The sequence below is a fragment of the Gallus gallus genome, chromosome 7 (genome assembly GCF_016699485.2).
Source record: "Gallus gallus isolate bGalGal1 chromosome 7, bGalGal1.mat.broiler.GRCg7b, whole genome shotgun sequence".
NCBI classification, from domain to species: Eukaryota; Metazoa; Chordata; class Aves; order Galliformes; family Phasianidae; genus Gallus; species Gallus gallus.
In genome coordinates, this window is record NC_052538.1 from 5,228,408 (window position 1) to 5,247,627 (window position 19,220).

Genomic DNA, 19,220 nt, shown 5'->3' on the forward strand with positions numbered 1-19,220 from the left:
CATGTTGACCACATCCCTCAGTGCCACGTCCCCACGGCTCTTTGACACCTCCAGAGATGGTGACCCCACCACTCCCTGGGTGGTGAAGCACACCCCATCCTCTGCACAGCCCCCAGCAAGAGGCCAGGTTGTTTTGGGGCCAGCACCTCAAGCAGGCAGGGCATCGGGCTGCTTTGTGGGAGGCAATCCACGGCAAAGTTGAGCAACGAATCTGTCATGCCCATTTATATATGTAAGTGATCTAGAGAATTATCAACTGAATTATTTAAATGTCCCATTACTATTAAATTACTGGGCATTCATTGTATGAACAGTCATAATACAGTAACTAATTTGGTATTAATGTGAATGTCAGCGTTTCATTGCAGTTATTTTGTACTTCATCATCAGATAATTTACCAATAAATTAATTGGCTTAATTGCTTCCTCCAAACCCGGGAGAACTACATATGACACGACTTTTAAAAAGTGTTTGTGCTCTCTCCCTGCCTTTCTGCTGTAACTACAGCAAGTAGGACCCTCCCCCCGCCCCCTAAAACTCTGGTTCTAAGGGAGGGATGCTCCTAAGAAATCCTTGTTCTCATCAGAAACCTCATGAAAGCCCACGTGCAATTAAAGAAATGAACTGTCAGTGGGCACAGAATCACAGAACCATCTAGGTTGGAACAGACCACCAACCATGGCCAACTGGGCACCAACACCAAACTGCTTCCACCAAGTGCCACGTCCCTCCAGGGATGGGAACCCACCACCACCCTGGGCAAACCCATAAGCAGTGGGGTGCAGGGTGCAGACCCTAAGCACTAACCCTGCCCCATAAATCTCCCAGACAGCCCTTGCTGGGAGCAGAGGCAGCCAATGCCATGAGGTCATGCTTTCACAATGTGCTCGGGTATTATTAGCCCCCTGGCTTATGCTGAGGGCTCAGGTTATGCCGCTGTGGCCAAAGCCCTTTAATCAGGCGCTGCAGGGCCTGTTAAAAGCAGTGCCAACACTTGTTGGTGATCCCTGCCAATTTCACGGGAGCTGTTTTTCCTCGCTAGTCTGCATGCTAGTCATCCAGAGACATGGTTATAAGGAGCACCATCCCCCCAGCACAGGGATTGTTGCACCCAGCGCTGAACCTTGCAGTCAATGGCAACGGGTCTCCGTGAGCATCCACTCCCAGCAGCTTAGGAAATACCTACTGCTGCTTTCCCCTCAAGGAGATGGGAAGTGCAACCTTGCAGAGTGCTTGGTACTTTGGCACGCGCTCCTCCACCATCGGGAAGAAATCAGCCCAAGCACAAAGCAGGGCCATATTGGTGGTGATTGACCCAACCCACCCCAAAGGGAGCAGCACCACATTTCGGGGCCCATTGCAAGGGAGTGCATCCACCAGCAACCCACCAACACGGTAGGAGTTTATTGTTTAAGATACTGTTCGATTTTTTAATTTTTTTTTAAGACATTTCTCAGCAAAACCCCCCAAATCCTGTAATACAAAGTGAAACTGACTGTTCTATTAACTCCCATCCTGCATCAGCAATTTTCTAAAGTGTGGAAATGTTATAATTGACTTTTCTGCTAGTAGCAAAATGTCATTTTTTCTTAATACTCCCTAAGTCAGTAATGCATTTCAAAAGCTTCTGATGCCACTACCACAACAGGACTTACAAATTAGCACATTTTTAGCTTTTCATTAAACACAATACAAAAAGTCTCATCATATTAGGGTTTCTCTCCTCATTATTGAAAGTACTGCGACTTTGGAACTTCTCGCAGCAAATTATAATGCACTCAGCCTGGGCCCATTGTAAATCAGGACTTCAAAAAGGGTGTCACGTAGTTGGTCCTCTTTAAGCACTGAAAATATCAGAGTCTATTTGAAAACGCCTTATGTAGTCTCCCACTAGCCTTGCAAATCATCACAGTGCCAGGTAGAGCTTCCTTTTATTTTTCCTCATGGCATCAAGCCATTTTCTATTCTGAACAGAAAGAGTATTACTTCTTGCTGGGATTTGGAAAAAAAAAATAATAAAACACTGAAGATAACAAGCTGCACAAGATCCCCAAATCATTTAGGGCTCTTCTTGAGCTTTGCACGCTCTCAGCATCCGTGCTCCTCCAAGCAGAGGGCTTACTCTGGCTGGACGACCCATTGCATCTACTGACTTATTACATGGGCAGCGATAGGGCAAGGGGGAAGCATAGAACACAGGATGGCTTGGGTAGAAAGGGACCTTAAAGATCATACAGCCCCAACCAAAAGTTGGCTGGTTGCCCCCCATCAGATCACGCTGCCCAGGGTCCCATCCAACCTGGCCTTGAGTGCCTGCAGGGGTGGGGCACCCACATTCTCCTCCTACAGACACCCCCCCACCTTGGAAGAAGAGCAACATCTGCCTTTTTACATCTTCCCCTTCCTTGTCTCAAAAAAGGCTCAAAGTGTTCCTGACCTCTGCACGGCTTCCTGCAACACCAGCGCTGCGTGGCTTCCCATAGGTGGGACGTTTCTCCTTAAAAATACTGATCCTATAAATTGCATCACGAGAACCCAGGCCCCAGGAGTAACTGGGACTGTTTTTTCAGTCCCAGCTAAATCATCATTTGTCCCAGCTCCCAGTGTCCTGATTCACACTGGGAAACGAGGAGAAGCCACCTAGGGGCCATTTAATGGAGTGGGACAATTGCTTCCTAAGAAAACAATTAATCATAATTAAATTCTAGGAAGAAGAAGGATGGAGGGAAGGAGAATGGAACGAAGAAAGAGATTGCTTCCTTCCCTGGAGGCATTCAAGGCCAGGTTGGGTGATCTTTAAGGTCCCTTCCAGCCCAAACCACCCTATGAGTCTAAGATTCTACAAAAAACACCAAGAGAGATCGTAGAGCACGAGAGAATCTGAGTGTTTGTTATTCAGGCTGGTGGGATCAGCCCAGCCCCTGTGAAAGTTGAAGAGGGCTTAAGGGCTGGGTACAATCCTGTCCGCTCCATCAAAAAAACCACAGTTCATTCAGCTCTCAGAAAGCCAAAATACATCCAACCATGGGCTGAAAAGTGACACCTAAATGGCAGAAAGATCAATCCAAGCCCACAAGACCACAGCTGGCCCCATACCACAGGCTAGAGTGTCCCAAAAGCAGGAGGCCGTCCTCTTCTGCTGCACAGCCTGGCTGAAACCGCACCATGATGCTGGGGGCCGATGCACTGGGGAAGGCAGCGAGGGCTTAATTGGATATAATTAACTCTGGAAGGGAAGCAAGAGCAACATGCCTCCTGCTCCAACAGCACTTTGCCTGGGGAAAATTCCTCCTGCCCCTCAATCAGGCAGGCAGGATGCTGAGCACACTCCTATCAGTCATTGACAGGACAGGTCCCTCCTTGCCACCCCAAAGCAGACATCCTCTGGGTTCCCACAGCCCCAGGCTCAGCCCTGCTGCAACCAGTAGCTTCTCCTTTCTCCCCACCCTGCACAGGTGTGCCAGCACATCACTGCACTTCTGCATGGCACGTCGGTCCCCCACGCAAACCCTGCTGACACCTGAGTAGAGGGATAACCATCTCCTTATCTCTTTTACCCAGACTAACTCATTCCTGCAGGTAAAACTGCTGCTTTTAACCCAAATCAGCCCCCAACTGAGGCCAGAGGCGCTCCAATGGACTCATGTACTGCTGCACTGGTACCTACTGACAGCTCACCCAACATGATGGATGGACCAGGTGCCGGCCAGCCCCAAGGATCAGCCACTCACTCCATCCTGATGCTTCTCCAACCTGTAATTTCCCAAATGGGCGAGGGATGGAAGGGAGTTCCTCACCCATTGCAGGAGCACAGCCTGACGGGAGCGAAGTAGCATGCAAACCAGATGGCCACCTTGTAAGCCACAGCTGTGCTAAGGAGAGGTCATACCGGTAATGAACTGGGCCTGGTCCTCTCTAATTAATGCTGTCAGGTGAAGTTCAGAGGTGCCTACTGATAAGGAATAAATCAATCCCTCAGAAATGCATGCATCCGGAAAGGGATAGTTGAGTTTGTTCGTCTGCATCCCAGAGGGCAAGTAATTATCCTCTTAACTTTCTCATATGGGTGCGCTTGGGAAACTCTCCTTCCAACCTGTAAATACCTGCCCTCCCCAAATTCATGATGCTTCTAAGTGCTGAAAGCTAACCTAGCCACAGAGCAAAACCTGCACCTCTCCTGCTCCCTGGTGATGCCGTGGCCCAGGAACTCATCTAGTGCTGACCCTCAATGCCTTCCTTCTGGCTTCATGTTTTGATACAACAGAAGCAAGGGATGCCATCCAGAGGGAAATGGACAGGCTTGAAAAGCGGGCCCATGTGAACGTAACGGGATGCAACAAGGCCAGGTGCAAGGTGTTGCACTTGGGTTGAGGCAATCCCAGATACATGTACAGGCTGGGAGAAGGGCTCGTTGGGAACGGCTCTGCAGAGAAGGACTAAGGAGACCTGGTGGACGTGAGCAAGCCAGTGCGTGCTGGCAGGCACACAAGACAAGCCTCACTAGCAGGAGACCACACCGCTGGGGAGAGAGACGGGACCGCTGTGTGACTGCTAATTAGCAAATGCCATTAGCAGCACCGCACTGATCCGTGGCCACGTGATGCAAGGTCAGTTGGAGACAGCTTTCCCTCTTATCACTCCACATGACATCTCACGACAACATTGCTGAGGGGTTAAATAATTGGTAGTGCTGTGCCAGCCAGCCCCCAGCCGGTGGAAATGTGATTCCCCCTAAAACAGGATGCACACCCAGGCTGAATTCGCTCACGGTAATTAACGCCGTGCGCTGCTTCGGCAGGGAGGGGACAGGGGAAGCCTGCACGTTGTATTTTTAGTGCAGCTAATAGCTGTAGGGTTGTATTCCTGTCTACCCATTAATTGACAGTGCTGAAGGAGAAAAAGAAAAAAAAAAAAAAAAAGGCTAATTCCCAATAAAACGCAGAGAAAATCGATGCAACCTCCTGACGGGAGCGTGGTTCAGCAGGAGGCCAGTCCTGCAGGGCTCCCACCCACCGGACTTTTATGGGGGTTGCTGGCATGATGCCCACCTCCCTGCTGCATCCCCGCTGTGCTTTGTCCTCCTGCCCAGCGGCTCGGCCATAAAGGCTCGGCTGGGGGCACGGTGCTGTCACATGGGGCCGAGCAGCGCAGGCAATATAAATGTGGTGACGTGTGCCTGGCAGGCTATCCCCACGCAGGGTGCATCCAGCCCTGCAGCGGGAGCTGGGGATGCCCATGCCAGCCTCGCAGGGACCCGTAGAGCCCAGCCTGGCAGAGCCAGCCTTGCACCACCAGCCCCCCGAGGTAGGTAGGACGGCAAGCGGGTTGTCACATAACGCGGCGGGACGGCCCCACCTGGCTTAATTATCTCAGTCTCTTTGGTGCTGGGAGGGCGCAAAGCTTAAATCCGTCATGGGTTCGGCGTGAAGCTGGGAGCAGCTGGTCACCCACCCTCGCGTCGGGGGCTCCTGCATGCACACACAGCTGAAATTGCATTGGAAAGAGAACACATAGCAATGTGTTTTTCCGCTCCCGGAGGGCAGTTTTAAATCACGCGTGCACATCTGGACCCTGATGATTTTTACACCGACCAGCGACTGCGTGTTGGAGCTTTGGGGTTGGCAGAAGAGACCACCGTGGTCTGAAGCCTCCCCAGTGCTATGGCTAGGTTGCTATGCGGCAGCTCATGGCAGTGGCTTAGGAAACAAGCTCTGGCTTTAGTCACTTTGATTTTGCATGTTGTGCTCTTTCGTGTGACAGCGATGAGTTTCCCTTGTAATGCGAAGCTGGTGCAGACAATTTAAGTCATTATTAATAGATAGGCTTGATCTGGGGAAGTAAAATGCTTAATGTTTTGTTAAATGAGGTGTACCCTGCAAACACTTGTATCCGAGGAGATGGTGAAGATACTGCCCCACGTTAGAGATTAATGGTTTTGAGGCTATTGCTAATGGAGTGATCACCCTTTTCTCACCAGCATTTGGAATAGCTACGGACACATATGGTGATCCCAGGCTAAATGTGGGGCAGGGCCAGGCCCTCAGAGCTGCATCACATGGAGGCCTTGACAGCAGGGCGAATGGATGGCACGACCTGAAGCTTCACAGCACACCATGCAGACTCTGGGGTCTCAGCCCTCCAATGCTGAAAATGGAGGCTTGTCCAATGGAGGGTTGCCCATGACTTCTAACACATCACTGCAAAGTGTGGATCACGGGTGGTAGCTTTTGATTAGACTTTAGGAAGAAATGCCTCACCCTGGGGTGAGCCACCCAATGCCCTGGCACAGGCTGCCCAGAGAAGCTGTGGATGCCCTATCCCTGGCAGTGCCCAAGGCCAGGCTGGATGGGGCTTTGGGTAGCCCCATCTGGGAGGTGTCCCTGCCCATAGGAGGGCTTGGAGCTGGGTGGGCTCTGGGCTCCCTGACAACCCAAACCACATCATGGCTTTATGATTTACCTTAGATACCCAACCAGGGATGACTCCCCTACTTCCAGTCAGTCTCGAAATGCTCTGCAGGTGTTCTGCCTGCCAGCTCCTCTCTCCAGCATATTATTCTGGTTTGGATGAAAACGTTACCCTTAAAAACATGAAAATACCATTTCATCCTGACAGCACTCTCTACCCCCATCAGTGGAAAAAGCACCAAGCTTAGCTGGCCTGTGCACGAGGGAACTGAGAGAGGCTCGTGTGCTCGTGCCACTCAGATACAAAAGGACTTCCTTTCTTCTGCTCTCACCACTCATGACTATTTTTAACTCCCTGCAAGGGCTGCTGTTGAACCTGTCATTAGCGTGACCCAAGAAGTGAGTGCTACATGCAAATAGATGCTGATTACAAGGCTCACAAGAAGGGGTCACGGAGCATTTCAGTGTGTTTGCAGCATTTAATGTCTGAGATGCAAACACACGCACACACACACCCCGTGCAAAATTAGCCCAGGTCTGGCTGAGAATGTCTGGGCTCCCCAGCATACACAGAGGGTAAGGAAACCAGAGGTGGTATGGGGAAGGGGATGCCCTGGGAGGCTGCTGCTGTTGGGCGGGTGGTGACAGCAGGGCACTCACAGCCAGGCCACCTCAGCACCCTGCTCTTCCAGGGCCAAACATCCTGATGTTACTGCAGTCTCACTGAGCAAAGCTAACAGCACGTGTGTGCTGAGCCAGGGCATGCACAGGGTCTCAAAGCAGCAGCCCCGGAGACCCCTCCTTGCAGAGGGCTGCAGGAAGGCCCCAAGCACAGGAGGGAGGGCTGGCAGGTGAAGACATGGGGCTTTGTGTAACCCAGAGCCACGAGACACAAGTCACGAGATGCCAGCTCTATTCTTGGCCCCACCATGGACTTCTCCCATGACCTTGAGGGAGCGGATGGCTGCAAGCCCCCTCCTTGGAGCAGGCTGGGTCCTTTCTCTCCTATACAAGGCATTGCAGGAGAAGCAGTTCCCCCTGCCAAAGGCTCTGGAAGGTTTTTACCTCACTGGGCTTTGCCAAGTGCTTTGCATCCTTGAGAAGACTTGCTGTCACGCCAGCTTCACAGTGCTGTCCCCTGATGGAATGCATGGATCTCTCCGTGCGGTTGTGGTGAGGTTGCCAACAGGTATGGAAAAGGGCTGTAGAGAAAAACGCTTTCTCATTTGGGTACTCTCTTATACAGAGCTCACAAATGCTTGTAGGGGGTTGGACAGATGGGAGCTGGTTACGTTTCCCAGCCTAAAACAAGGGTGTTCCAATCAATCTGCCGCCTGCAATTAGAACAGCCATTGAATCAGAGAGGTGCTAACACGCACAGCCCAGTGACCACCTGACCCTCTTTGTATCGGGTATCCATTATCATCCAACCCCTCTGGAGTTATAAATACAACAACAATAGAGCCTTAACTGGATTATAATTAGACAATGAGGACGGGACAATGGAAACAATGACCTATAAAAGCCCCTCTGCCCTCCTGGCTGCAGGGGAAGCACTGGCATGGACAACTTACCAGGACCAGTGACAGAAAGGCTGCAGATTTCTCTCAAACTGGATTCTGAGCATCCACTGACATCTCCTGCAGAGAAGTACTACCAAGCCCTGGTCACGGGGAACCTGAGGAGCCTGCAGGTGCTGACAGACAGATACTACGAAGATGTCAACCTGGTCTTTGAGATCAGTAAAAATGAGATGGAGTGGCAGGTGAAAAGCCAAGCATCTTATGGACTCTCAGGTACTTCTTCTTTAAAAACCAGCCCAGATCAACCCCAGCTATTTACTAACCTGACCAAATGGGAGGCACACAGTGCCTGGTGCTGCCTTCATTGTAACCCGTTCCTGAGATGCCTCCTTTCTGGCTAAAGGACTGAACCCTGCTGCCCTAGCCAGAAACACATGGCACTTCAGTTGCTTTCTTCTGTTCTGCACATACTAACACGGAGGGGCTGGAAAGTGTAAGTAGTGTGTGCTCACATCATTTTCCAGGCTGGGATGGGGCACCCTGTGGGTTAGGCATGCTTGCAAGAGGGCTTGCAGCCCAGATTCCTTGGTGGCAGCTGGGAGAGGTCACCCCGTTCCTGTCTGGCAGGAATGAGATGCTGGGCTGGCTTTGTACCAGCAAGAACAGCTCCTCCTGCCCTGCTGCAGGCAGGAACCTGTGGGCTGGCTTTCAGCAGCTGCCCGCAGGAGAGGGGAAGGAGCAGAACCTGCAGCAAGGTCGTGCTAGGGTATTTATCTGCCTGGCACGAGAGTCTTCTCATACCACGTCACAGAATCATAGCATTATCTTGGTTGGAACAAAAGCTTCAGGATAACCAAGCCCAACCCATTAAACTCAATTTACTGACTCCCATCACCAAGCTATGCCCCTTAATGCCACAGCCACATCTCCTTAATACCTGCAGGGTTGAGGGCTTCTCCACCTCCCTGGGCCATCCTCACACATCTGCCTCACCCCTGCAGGGCTGTGGTCGCTGGAATACAAGCAGGAGCTGAGCACACCACTGTGCATCGCTGCCAGCCGAGGCCACACCGCCTGCCTGCGGCACCTCCTGCATCGCCAGGCTGACCCTGACCTGGCACCGGGGGGCTGGGCCCCTCTGCACGAAGCCTGCCGTGGGGGGCACACTGCCTGTGTCGAGCTACTGCTGGAGCACCAGGCTGACCCCAACCTCCGGAGCGACGAGGGGCTGGCCCCACTGCACCTCTGCACCACCCGCAACTCACTGCGGTAAGGAGAGGATCTTCCCCTAAACCTGTGCTACCGCTGTCCTTACAAAGATCCCCAGCCAGCTCCCATCGCTGCTCCTGGATCGGGATAGCCAAAGTTGTAGCTGTCACATGAGGGCATCCTCTCTAATTGCATCCTCCTGCCTCGATAGCGGTCAGAAGGGCCGATGCCGTAAGGCTGGGCAGGGGGTTGGAGGATGGAGGAAGCTTTGCAGAGCCCTTTACAAGCAGCACGTGAGCCATCCGTGCTCCTGGAAGAGGATGTCTCTGTGCCAAGCACACTGCATGGCACAGGTCCCCTTCCTGTGGGTGGGAGCATGCACACGCTTTTTCTTCCTCCTTTAATGAATTGTCTCAAAAAATCACCATGCCCAGGGTCACACAGCTGCCATGCTTCCTCCTGGGAGATGCCTGGGGTTTCCCCCTCTGTGGGGCACACAGACTAACCCTGTCTTTCCAGGCCCCCAGCCCCATCCACATGAGATGCCAGTGCCATCCAGGGCACTCGCTCTTCCTAATCTGACGGTTCCCCTGCACCCTTGTCCCATGGGTGGGTTCATCTCAATTAGGATCGCCTCAGTTTATCCTGGTTTGTGAGGCTCAGCCACGTGCATCCGCTCCCCTTCTCAGCTGCATCAGCCTCAGAGCTTCAGACACAGGCAGGGATGTTGCATTTAAAAATACATGTGTTTGCCCTCTCCGTGGGCTTTGTGTGTGCGTGTGTGTGTCTAGTTTCAGCCCAGTAGGACTTTAAGTGCCTGAATCATTAGGCCCAGGGAATCAGGATTCTAAAAAGAGCCCGGCCCCTTGATATCCTGATGAAACCGCTTACGGCTGCAGCGAATTTCATTGCCTGCCAGCTTCAGTCAAAAGCCACCCTGGCTTCAAACCTCTCCCCTTAAGGCAGGCAGCGAGCTTAAATAGAAGTAGGTGTTGAAGGCAAGGTACCCACTACAGATCCGATGTATTGTGGGCCAGATGTCAGGGATCTGTTCAAGCAAGAGCTCGGCGAAAGAAAGGCAGCCAGAGAGGAAAAGGTTTTCAGACATAAATATCTCAAACCCGTCATATAAATAAGAGCCTCTGCAATACAGTGGAAGACACAAACCATTCAGCCCAAATCCCTGTATTAATCAAACACAGCCTTGACGCAATGAGGGCTGTGTCGGCGCCCACAACACAAATTACTTCCCAGGCTGGAAGGGTGAGGGAGGACGGCACCAACAGCCCTCATCATTAATAACAAGCTGCTTCTCTTCTCCTTCCTTCCCTCGGGCTCTCCTGGACAGCCCTCCTGGAGATACACTGCTGATCCATCAGCCCCCAAACCATCGCACCGGCATTCCCCAAAGCCCCACCACGTGTGTTTGAAGCCCCTCAACCTACAGACAGTGAGGAGGGGGCTCAGGATGTGGCCACCAACCGGCGCATCCCTCATCCCACAGAGGTCCGAGCGAAATATAAGAGATATCCCAATAGCAGAGCTGTCACCAATCTGCACACTATTCCCCCCAAAGACGTGGAGGGGGATGGCAGGTGAGCCAGCAAAAAGGCAACACAGGGACCAGGCAGGTGCAACGTGGAAACAGCTGAGTGATAAGCCCTTCAATATTGGGGCTTTATAATGGAAATGCTGAGAGACCCTTAACTACGCTACCCAGCGCTACGGGGGCTTCTACAATAACTAAGCCAACTCCCTTGAAAGATCAAAAATTAATAGACATTTCAGACAGGTTTTGAGGTTCCGACCACTGCTTTTCAATTGCAAAGACTTTGCTAAAGTTAGAGACTGAGGAGGTCAAGCTTGAGGTAACACAAACATTTCCTCTTTGATTAGGGGGAGACTACTTTACCCTGTCTTTTTTTTTTTTTTAAGTAGTAGATTTTAGGTCATCCTTAATTTTTTACTGACAATAAAGAGCAGGTCATTGACCTACATAGAGAGCTATTTTATTTTTCTCCCTCTTGATAACAATGGCCAGAACACCAATGTGCTGGGTTCTTCTCTATTCCCATATACTCGGCAATTCACCATGGGGGCAGGACTTAAAACCTTTGAGCCTCTCAGTGACTGGGATAAAAAAAATTATCTGGGCTTCCTTCCAGCCATTTGAGCTTCAGAATCCATGAGATTTCAACAAAAAGGATATCAGAGCTTTAATCTAGGAGCTTTTTGAAGAGATTTAAAAAAAAAAAGTTCCAGTAAAGTTCAGTCTTACCTTCTTCACTTTAGGAGCTGTTCATGCCAACGTCGTCCTATTTAGTAGAGTTCCTCTCCTTGACCTCTTTTTTACAGCAGAGATAATTAACATGGTGGGGTAAGATGAGTCTCTAAATTCACTGCACTCTCTCCCCGGCTCTCTCTCGTTTCCCTCTCAAGCCGGGATGATTAAAGGAGAGCGCCTTTATTGGCACCCCAAAAAATAAAATGAGAATAATTGAGGGGGAGAGGGAGATGCTCTGCTCCCTGCATCGGTGAGTGCAGGATGGCGAGCAGGCACGGGGTGTTTTCAATGGGGAGCAGGACACGTGCTCCCCCCATCCCACAGCACTACCCCCAGCAGAAGGGATGGCGAACTCAACCACAAGCACCAACCGAGCCTCTGCTCTGCAGTCCTCCTTCAGATCTGCCAGGTTAGAAGTGCTGCCCAAAGAGCACAGCTTTCCCATGGAACTTCCCAATGGGCAGCAGAGCCTCTCTGGAGGGAAGGCCCCCAGGGCTCCCCATCCCCAGCCTCTCCCTTGTAGAAGGCGGCTTGCCATGCCAAGGGTGGGAAGAGGTGGCACTGCTACTGCCCGTGGCTTAACGATGCCCTATTGCCCTGTGCCACGTTGAGCAACGCAACTAGGAGGATTGTACTGATACTGAGGGCTTCCAGCAATCAGACACATCTGTTAGCTCAGGCTGTCCCTCCAGCCAATCTGCTGGCATGACAAAAGCCCTCAGTCATCAACTCTCCCTCTCCTTTGTTGTGCTAATGCCACCCAAACCCTTCCAAAATTGTGTTTCTGGAGTACCTGGCACCCTTGGAATGAAATTTATCGTGCCTGGCTTGGATCTTCGTGTTCACTTTCTCACTTTTCTCCACCCTGAGAGATGGAAGAGGAGTTGTCTTCTAGCTCCAACCCTCCAGCTTAAGGGACAGGAGATAAACCATGAAAAGAATCATGGAAGAGGGGATTTTGTGTCCTAGGGGCTCCCAGCAAAATAAGATGGGGCAACAGGCAAGCACTGGAGCAGCCAGCTCAGGGAGGTGCTTTCAGGTGAGGGGAACTCAAGCAGAAGGCAAGTCTGGGAGAAGCCAGCAGAAAATGGGAGCAAGAATGGTCTCCCCTCCCAGAATCATAGAATCATTAAGGTTGGGGGAGACCTCTAAGATCATCCAGTCCAACTATCAGCCCCCCCTCACCAGGTGCAGCCAGAGAGGTTGCTGCAAATAAAAAAAGCATGGATTTTAAAAGCCAGCATCTAGCATCATCTAGTGCTAAATCAAGTCCTCTGCTCCATTTGGCATTGCTGGAATACAGAACTCAGGGCATTCAGAGCTGCTGCTTTGGAAACTCATTCCCCACCCAGGGAAGGCCACCTCTGTGATGGACCTTGGGCAGGAAGGAAGGCGCTCAGAGCAGACACGAAGCGCAACCCAACGAGAGTCTTCTTTGGAGAAGAAAAGGAACTTTGAAGAAGCCACAGGATGAGGTGTAACAAGAATGTGCTGAGATGAGGTGTAAGACAGCTGCACACCCACAGCTCATGAAGATTTGGTAAAGACACGCTCAGGCACTGGGCTGCATCCCTCCACCCGCCCACGGCTCAAGCATCACCATCACTCTCCAATGGGCTCCCCCTACCCATTGGGTGAAATTTGATTTTAAAAGAAAAGCATCTTCCCCTTCTCTTTTTCCAATGAGATTAACAAAAATTATCCTTGCATTCAGAACCAGGCTTGCGAAAAGGTGTTTCCTAAGCTGCAGGAAACCACAGGCAGATCAAGAGCAGTTCACTCTGAGCCACCCTTGGGGGGGAAAAACAACAAAAAGAAAAGCAGCAGCAGCAAAACAAACAGATTTTCCTTACAAATACTGAGGGCTCGCTGGTTTTGCTACAGGAATTTCCCTGAGTCTGCCCCAGCCTTCTGCTCCTCCTGCTGGCTGCTCGTTGCATCCCGTTTCAAACCAAAACTCACTTTCTTAGCCTGGCTATGATGTTTCATATCAGTCCCTGGCCACCGTTTATCTCCATGGCACCTCCATGTTGCACTGGGAGCTGTGGCCAAGGCTATAGGCCAAGGAGGACAGAGCTGAGGGCACTTTGCCCTTTGGAAAGCGTCCATGGCATCAGCACGTGCACCAGATGACAGCTCCAGGCTGGTGGTTTCTTTGGCCACCCCACATCTTAAGTTTGGCTGAACTGAGCCCTTGACTTCTTGGAATACTCCTTGAAAAACAAAGCAGAGGAGGCCCAGCCTTGTTCAATGGGACTTCAGTCTACCTTGCTGGTAAACAACAAGATATGAATAGAAAAAACAAGAAGGCAGACATGCTAGCAAAGTGTTGGAGTGTATGAGTTCATCAACAGAGATTAGATGCTAAAATAAGAGCATCTAGCCAGCAAACATGAATGGCATCTACCCTATCTACAGCCCCAGGCTGGCTGCTAACCAGCACCTGCTTTTGCCCCATACATTGAAACTGGAGGCACGTGCTTCTCCCAGGGGCCCACAATTTCCACAGGAGATCACCCCTTATTTATAGCCCCTCACTGACATTCCAGAGGGAAAATTCACCACCAAACAACTTGGGTTTCCTCCAGCAAGTTGAATGAGATGAAGCCATAGAACCCAATGACAAAAACAGCACTTGGTAAAGGTGGAGTTTCCACACCGGTGGGTCTGGAGGAATGTTTGGGATGTTGAGAGGAGTTTGACTACCTCCAATGTCAGCTGTCCTGCAATGCATTCCTGCTCCATGGGATGCAACCACTGCAGCACATCCACTTCCCCCAGACCCCCCTCCACACCTCCTAGCAAGGACTGGGCTGCTGCATGCTTCCCCACCTACGGCAGAAATATTTGTTCCGTTGGTACAATGGCACAAGCCATTGTTTGAAACAGGGGTCATGCATGTTTTAGAGTAAAATGGGAACTGTACAGTACATGCAACAGTTCTGGGGCAAATTCTTTCCTTTCCAAAACAAAATGCAGGGACAAGCATGCATGACAACCAGCCCTGAGCTTATCACCTGCATTGTCAGCTTATGTCTTTTGCAAAGCCTAAATTCAGAGGACTATTTTAGGTCAGTAGTCTCAAATGTCAATTAAGGAGCAATGGACTAGCACAGAGAAAGTACTCAGTATAAAGATTCCTCTGCATTCTGCAGCCTCAGAACTAAAAAGACTAATTAAAAAGCTAGACCTTGGGGTTCTTTTAATGTCTTGTTGAAACACTGGCAGCAGATCCAGTGCAGTCTGGCATGGTCTGGAAGCACTACAACCTGCAAAGGCTGAAGAAATAGCCTGGCCACACTGTTCTGCAGCAGCTTCCCCAGCAAACTGGGGCTTGACACGCACAGAAGAGCAGCCCAGGAGGTGTTGTCAGGTCCTGCACTGTGAAGGACAGTGAGCTCTTAGCAAGCCTCAAGGAGTGCTGCTGCAGAACCAGAGAACTTCAAGTAACCTTAATTTTATTAATCATTATTAACACTTCTGCTATTATTATCATCCCCCTGTATGTTACCATTCATCTGGGGGGAAACAAAACAAGCACTGCCCTCGCACCATGCTTCTTCCCCAGGGCTCCTCCTCTTCCCCACCCCTCTCTCTCCCACTCATTTTGCTTCTGCATCACTGCATGACCCCTCAGAGGGCCCCAAGAGGACACCTGAAATAGCTAAGAAATGAGTGCTTGGTGCCACAAAGCTCATCCCCTGCAGCTGGATAGTGACATTGCCATGCCTCCCTGTCCCCACAGCGCCCAGCAGGAGACATGGCAGCCATCCTGATTCATTTGGACTGGCTGATCACATCTGTTTACTCAGACACACATACACACAAAACCCATGGCAGCATACCCAGCTCCTTCAGCCTCTATCTGTTGTTGGAAGGATTCCTGACCACAGGTGGAAGAGGGTGTCCCAGCCGGTGCCCCATACACCACTTGGCTCCAAGGCATGGATGTCAGCTGAAGCTTTGGGTTATACAGGTCTCCAAAGCACCCCAGGAGGTGAAACTGAGGCCATAAGATGGCCAGCATGAAGGGGCCCATCTTCCTGTGTCCTCACCACGGACCTTTGGCTGGGACAGAACCCAGCCCATGGCCAACTGAGGGCATCTGCATGAGCATGGGCACAGCCAGGCTGAGAACCCCCATTCCCTGGTGATGTAGGGACAGCATGACCTTGGTGGTCATGGCAGTCAAAAATGAATGAATGGTATATAAAATCCCTCAAAGGCAAGAGGGAGATGTCTCCACTCTGGTGATGGCTTGGACAACATGGCACCAAAGTGCAGAGCAGCCCTCCCCACCCCCTGCTGCACCCTGAAATAGCTGCCCCTCAGCACTATGGCCCCATAGGATCCCAGCCCCAGCCCTTCCCCATCCTCCCTGCAGCCCCCCCAACCCCATCGCACACCCATACCATGGCTTTACAGATGCGCCGAGCTGCTGCTGAAACATGGAGCCACCATTGACCTGCCCAGTGAGGACAGCGGGGAGACAGCACTGCACGTGGCAGCCAAGCACGGCCTCTATGACCATGCCCACCTCTACCTGCGGCACGGGGCAGACGTGGATGCCCGCAGCAACCGGGGTGAGACAGCTTTGGGCTTAGTCTGCAGGCAGGCCCCAGATGCTGCTGAGGATGCCCTGCAGCTGTGCCGGCTGCTTGTTGTGCATGGAGCCAAGCTGGACGCACGCGACGAGCTGCGGAGGAGCCCTCTGCACGAGGCCTGTGGGGCAGCCAACGCCGTGCTGGTGAGGTTCCTGCTGAGACGTGGGGCAGATGTCAACGCCATTGACTACAATGGCATCTCCCCGCTGGGCTGCGTGCTGCAGGCGGCCGCCTTCAAGCAGGAGCTGAGGCCTCACCTGGTCGTGCAGCTGCTGCTCAACTACGGATCCCAAAAAATATGGCCCCACGCCTTTGTCAAGGTATTGGTGTTGGTGGGTGCAGGTGGTGTGCAAGCAAGTTGGGCTGATGTAGTATGATGTGTGGCATTTGAAATCGGCATTCCCTCTGCTTGATTTTGTTGTGACCATCAGGTCCAACCATCGTCTGGCACCACTAATTGGTGTTCCTCAGTCCCACATCCACACATCTCCCAAATATCTCCAGCAATGGGGTCTTCATCACTGCCCTGGGAAGCCCCTTCCAATGCTTGACCGCTCTGTCCAAGCATTAATTCTTCCCCATAACCAATCTAAACCTCCCTTGCTGCAACTCGAGGCCAATTCCACGCATCCTAATGTCAGTGGCTTGGCACAGCAGCCATCAGTGCTGTTTTGTTATGGCTGTGCGTCTCATTGATTTTACATCAAACAATCAAGAAAATATTACCCAGGCTTAGCACGCGCAAGCCAAAAATGTAAACAAGAAGCAAGAGCCACATCCAGATGAAGCTCTGCCACAACAAGGCAGGTCTTCAAATGCACATCCAACACATGCAGAGGCAGACACCGACTCAGATCCATAAGGGACCATCCCATCACCCTCTAAGACCACAGTAGGGAAGGGTGAGCCTCATCCACAGCTTACAAAGGATTACATTTCCACTCCGGGAAATGCCATCTAACCTCCCCAATCACCTGTTCCCTCTCTGCCCATGACTAGGTGCTGAGGTCCTGTGCAGCTGTGCCAGAGATCATTGAAATCCTCATCAACTCCTACTCGCAAATCCCCATCTCTGAGAAGTGGGTGGAGGCTGTGCCAGAGGAGGTCCTGCAGGTGAGGCTGAATCAAAAGGGGCCAGCTGTGCAGCACAGCCCATCCCCATCCTGGGCCAAAACAGAGGCTAAGTGCTAGCAAATCCTTCTCCAAGAAAAGGAACCAAAATGCTGCCATGAGCAGGTAGCTTCCAGGTGACCAGGCAAACCAAACAAGATCCCAGAGAGAAATTAAAACACTTAAAGCTTCCCTTGAGAGTTGCAATAATGGGATGACAAGGGCAGGGTGGCAAAGTCTTTGTCTGCAGCAAATGAGAATGAGCTCAAATGCCAGATAGATGGATGTTACCTTTAGAAGGCCTCAGGTTGACAGGGTTCTCCAGCAAGAGATGCCCACACCTCCACTGCCAACCCTTAAATGAAGTCTGGGAAGGGGTGGATCCTGTCTCCAGCCCTTCCAATCACTCAGATGCACTGCATGCAGCTGAGCTCCCTTGGGTTGGCCCTGCCTTCCCACCAGGTGCTCAATCACTGCTTCAGGCTGTGACTCAGCATTTCCACTACGGGAGGGAAAAAGAATAAAAATAGAAAACAAAACCGAGTGTAGCTGTAAGCGTTGAAGCCCATTTTAACAGAGCCACACCACCTCAGCTTTGCATCACCAAACACCGACGGCGGATGTCTTACCTCCTCCCCTTAGATCTCCATCTCTGGCTTGCTTGGCTTAACTAAATAATAGTAATAATAATAAAAGGTGCTCATTTGTTTTCCCTGACTCTCTGTGCAGCAGCACCAGCCATTCTATGGCTCCCTGTTCCGGCTGTCAGGCACAGTCCGGTCCCTACAGCACCTGTGCCGCTCCACCATTCGGAAGAAGTTTGGCAGCCGGTGCCACTGCCTCATCCCCTCGCTGCCCATGCCCAAGCCACTGCTGGATTACCTGCTGCTGGAGCCTGAGGGTGTCCTGCTCTGAGTGCACAGCCCTCCTCTGCATCTTCCCTGTGGCAGCATTCATTGCTGCTGGCCAAGCAGAGGAGCCACCACTGTCATGACGGATCGGTGCTTTTCGGGACTTCTAGCATAACTAAAATGCGCTTTCAGCTGTAACTTGGTATCCATTTGTTTGTTTCCTTCTTTTCTAATTGAGCTTTCAACGGATTATAAAGAGTAATAAAATGAGGAGTGGCTGCTGCAGGCGTGGGTGACATTTGGGACCAAGGAGCTCACAAGGATGCTCACCCATTCCCCTGGCTGCGGTGCCACCTCCTGTGCCCGTTGTGCCTGTCATTGTCACCAGGCACGGAGGATGGTGGGCACGCAGCCCTTTGGGCTGTCTTTGCCTATGGTGCCGTGGCACAAAGCAGCAGGGAGCATTTGGATCTCCACACAATTGACTGCTGAAGCCAAAGCACGTGTGCGCACACAGCCCTTGGAAGCCCCCGCCCAACTGTTTCAGCCCTGGTTCCCACAGCCGGTGCTGAGCATGGAGATGGGGAAGGGAAAGAAGTTCCTCGCTGGAGTTCTGGATGCGATCCATGCCAGATGTGCACAAATGTGCCATCCGTGCCTCTTGTCTCCACCTCCCGGGCCACGGGGATGCCTCACTGGCACATGGGACGCGCTGCTCGGTCCCGGTTACTTTGCACTTTTGTTTCGGGGTTGAAGTGGGAAATTGGAAGCCGCTGGGAGGAGAGCAGCCGTGCCCTAGCGGGGCTGTGCTAGGAGGCAGCGGGAAGTGCGCGGGGGGATCCGCGGTCACGCGTGGGAAGCGGCGGCTGCGCGGCTGCGCGCGTCCCGCAGGGGGCGCCGTGGGAACGGCGGAGCGCGGCCGGTGGGGAGGGAGGGAAAGAGGGAGGGAAGGGGGGCGGGCGGTGGGATGGGAAGCGAAGTAGGAGAGAGAGAGAAAAGGTAAAATAAAAAAGAAAGATTAAAAAAAGAAAAAAGAAATGTCAAAGCACTGTAAGACGCAAATAAAAGACGAGGAAAGAATGAAAGAAAGAAAGAAGGCAAAGTTAAAAAAAAAAATCCAAATCCCGAACGAAAAAAAAAAAAGAGAGAAATCGATAAAAAGGACAAAAACAATAATAATAATAGAATAGTTTTGCGCCGCTTTTGTTGGCTTTGCCCCTTTTCTCCCGGC

General features: G+C 51.6%; 1 protein-coding gene across 2 annotated transcripts; it reads left to right on the forward strand.

Moving 5' to 3' along the window:
- Window positions 1-4,340: 4,340 nt before the first annotated feature.
- ASB18 (ankyrin repeat and SOCS box containing 18) lies at window positions 4,341-18,274 on the forward strand. Of its 2 annotated transcripts, XM_015289272.3 has the most exons (6): window positions 4,341-5,305; window positions 8,055-8,204; window positions 8,933-9,200; window positions 15,850-16,348; window positions 17,028-17,141; window positions 17,868-18,274. In XM_015289272.3, exons 1-6 carry the CDS (start codon window positions 5,134-5,136, stop codon window positions 18,051-18,053), a joined length of 1,389 nt encoding a protein of 462 aa, XP_015144758.3. In that variant the 5' UTR covers window positions 4,341-5,133; the 3' UTR covers window positions 18,054-18,274. The 2 variants fall into 2 exon arrangements, 1 of the variants encoding a protein (XP_015144758.3); XR_006939840.1 differs by lacking the exons at window positions 8,055-8,204; window positions 8,933-9,200; window positions 15,850-16,348; window positions 17,028-17,141; window positions 17,868-18,274 and adding an exon at window positions 7,957-8,050 and having other exon boundaries at window positions 5,188-5,305.
- The last annotated feature ends 946 nt before the right edge of the window (window positions 18,275-19,220 follow it).

Excerpts from the sequence above, each read along its gene's own strand:
- ASB18 (XM_015289272.3), top strand. The coding sequence starts at position 5,134 with ATGGGGCCGAGCAGCGCAGGCAATATAAATGTGGTGACGTGTGCCTGG. Across the intron at positions 8,205-8,932 it reads AGCATCTTATGGACTCTCAG|GGCTGTGGTCGCTGGAATAC; the intron begins GTACTTCTTCTT and ends TCACCCCTGCAG. Across the intron at positions 9,201-15,849 it reads ACCACCCGCAACTCACTGCG|ATGCGCCGAGCTGCTGCTGA; the intron begins GTAAGGAGAGGA and ends ATGGCTTTACAG.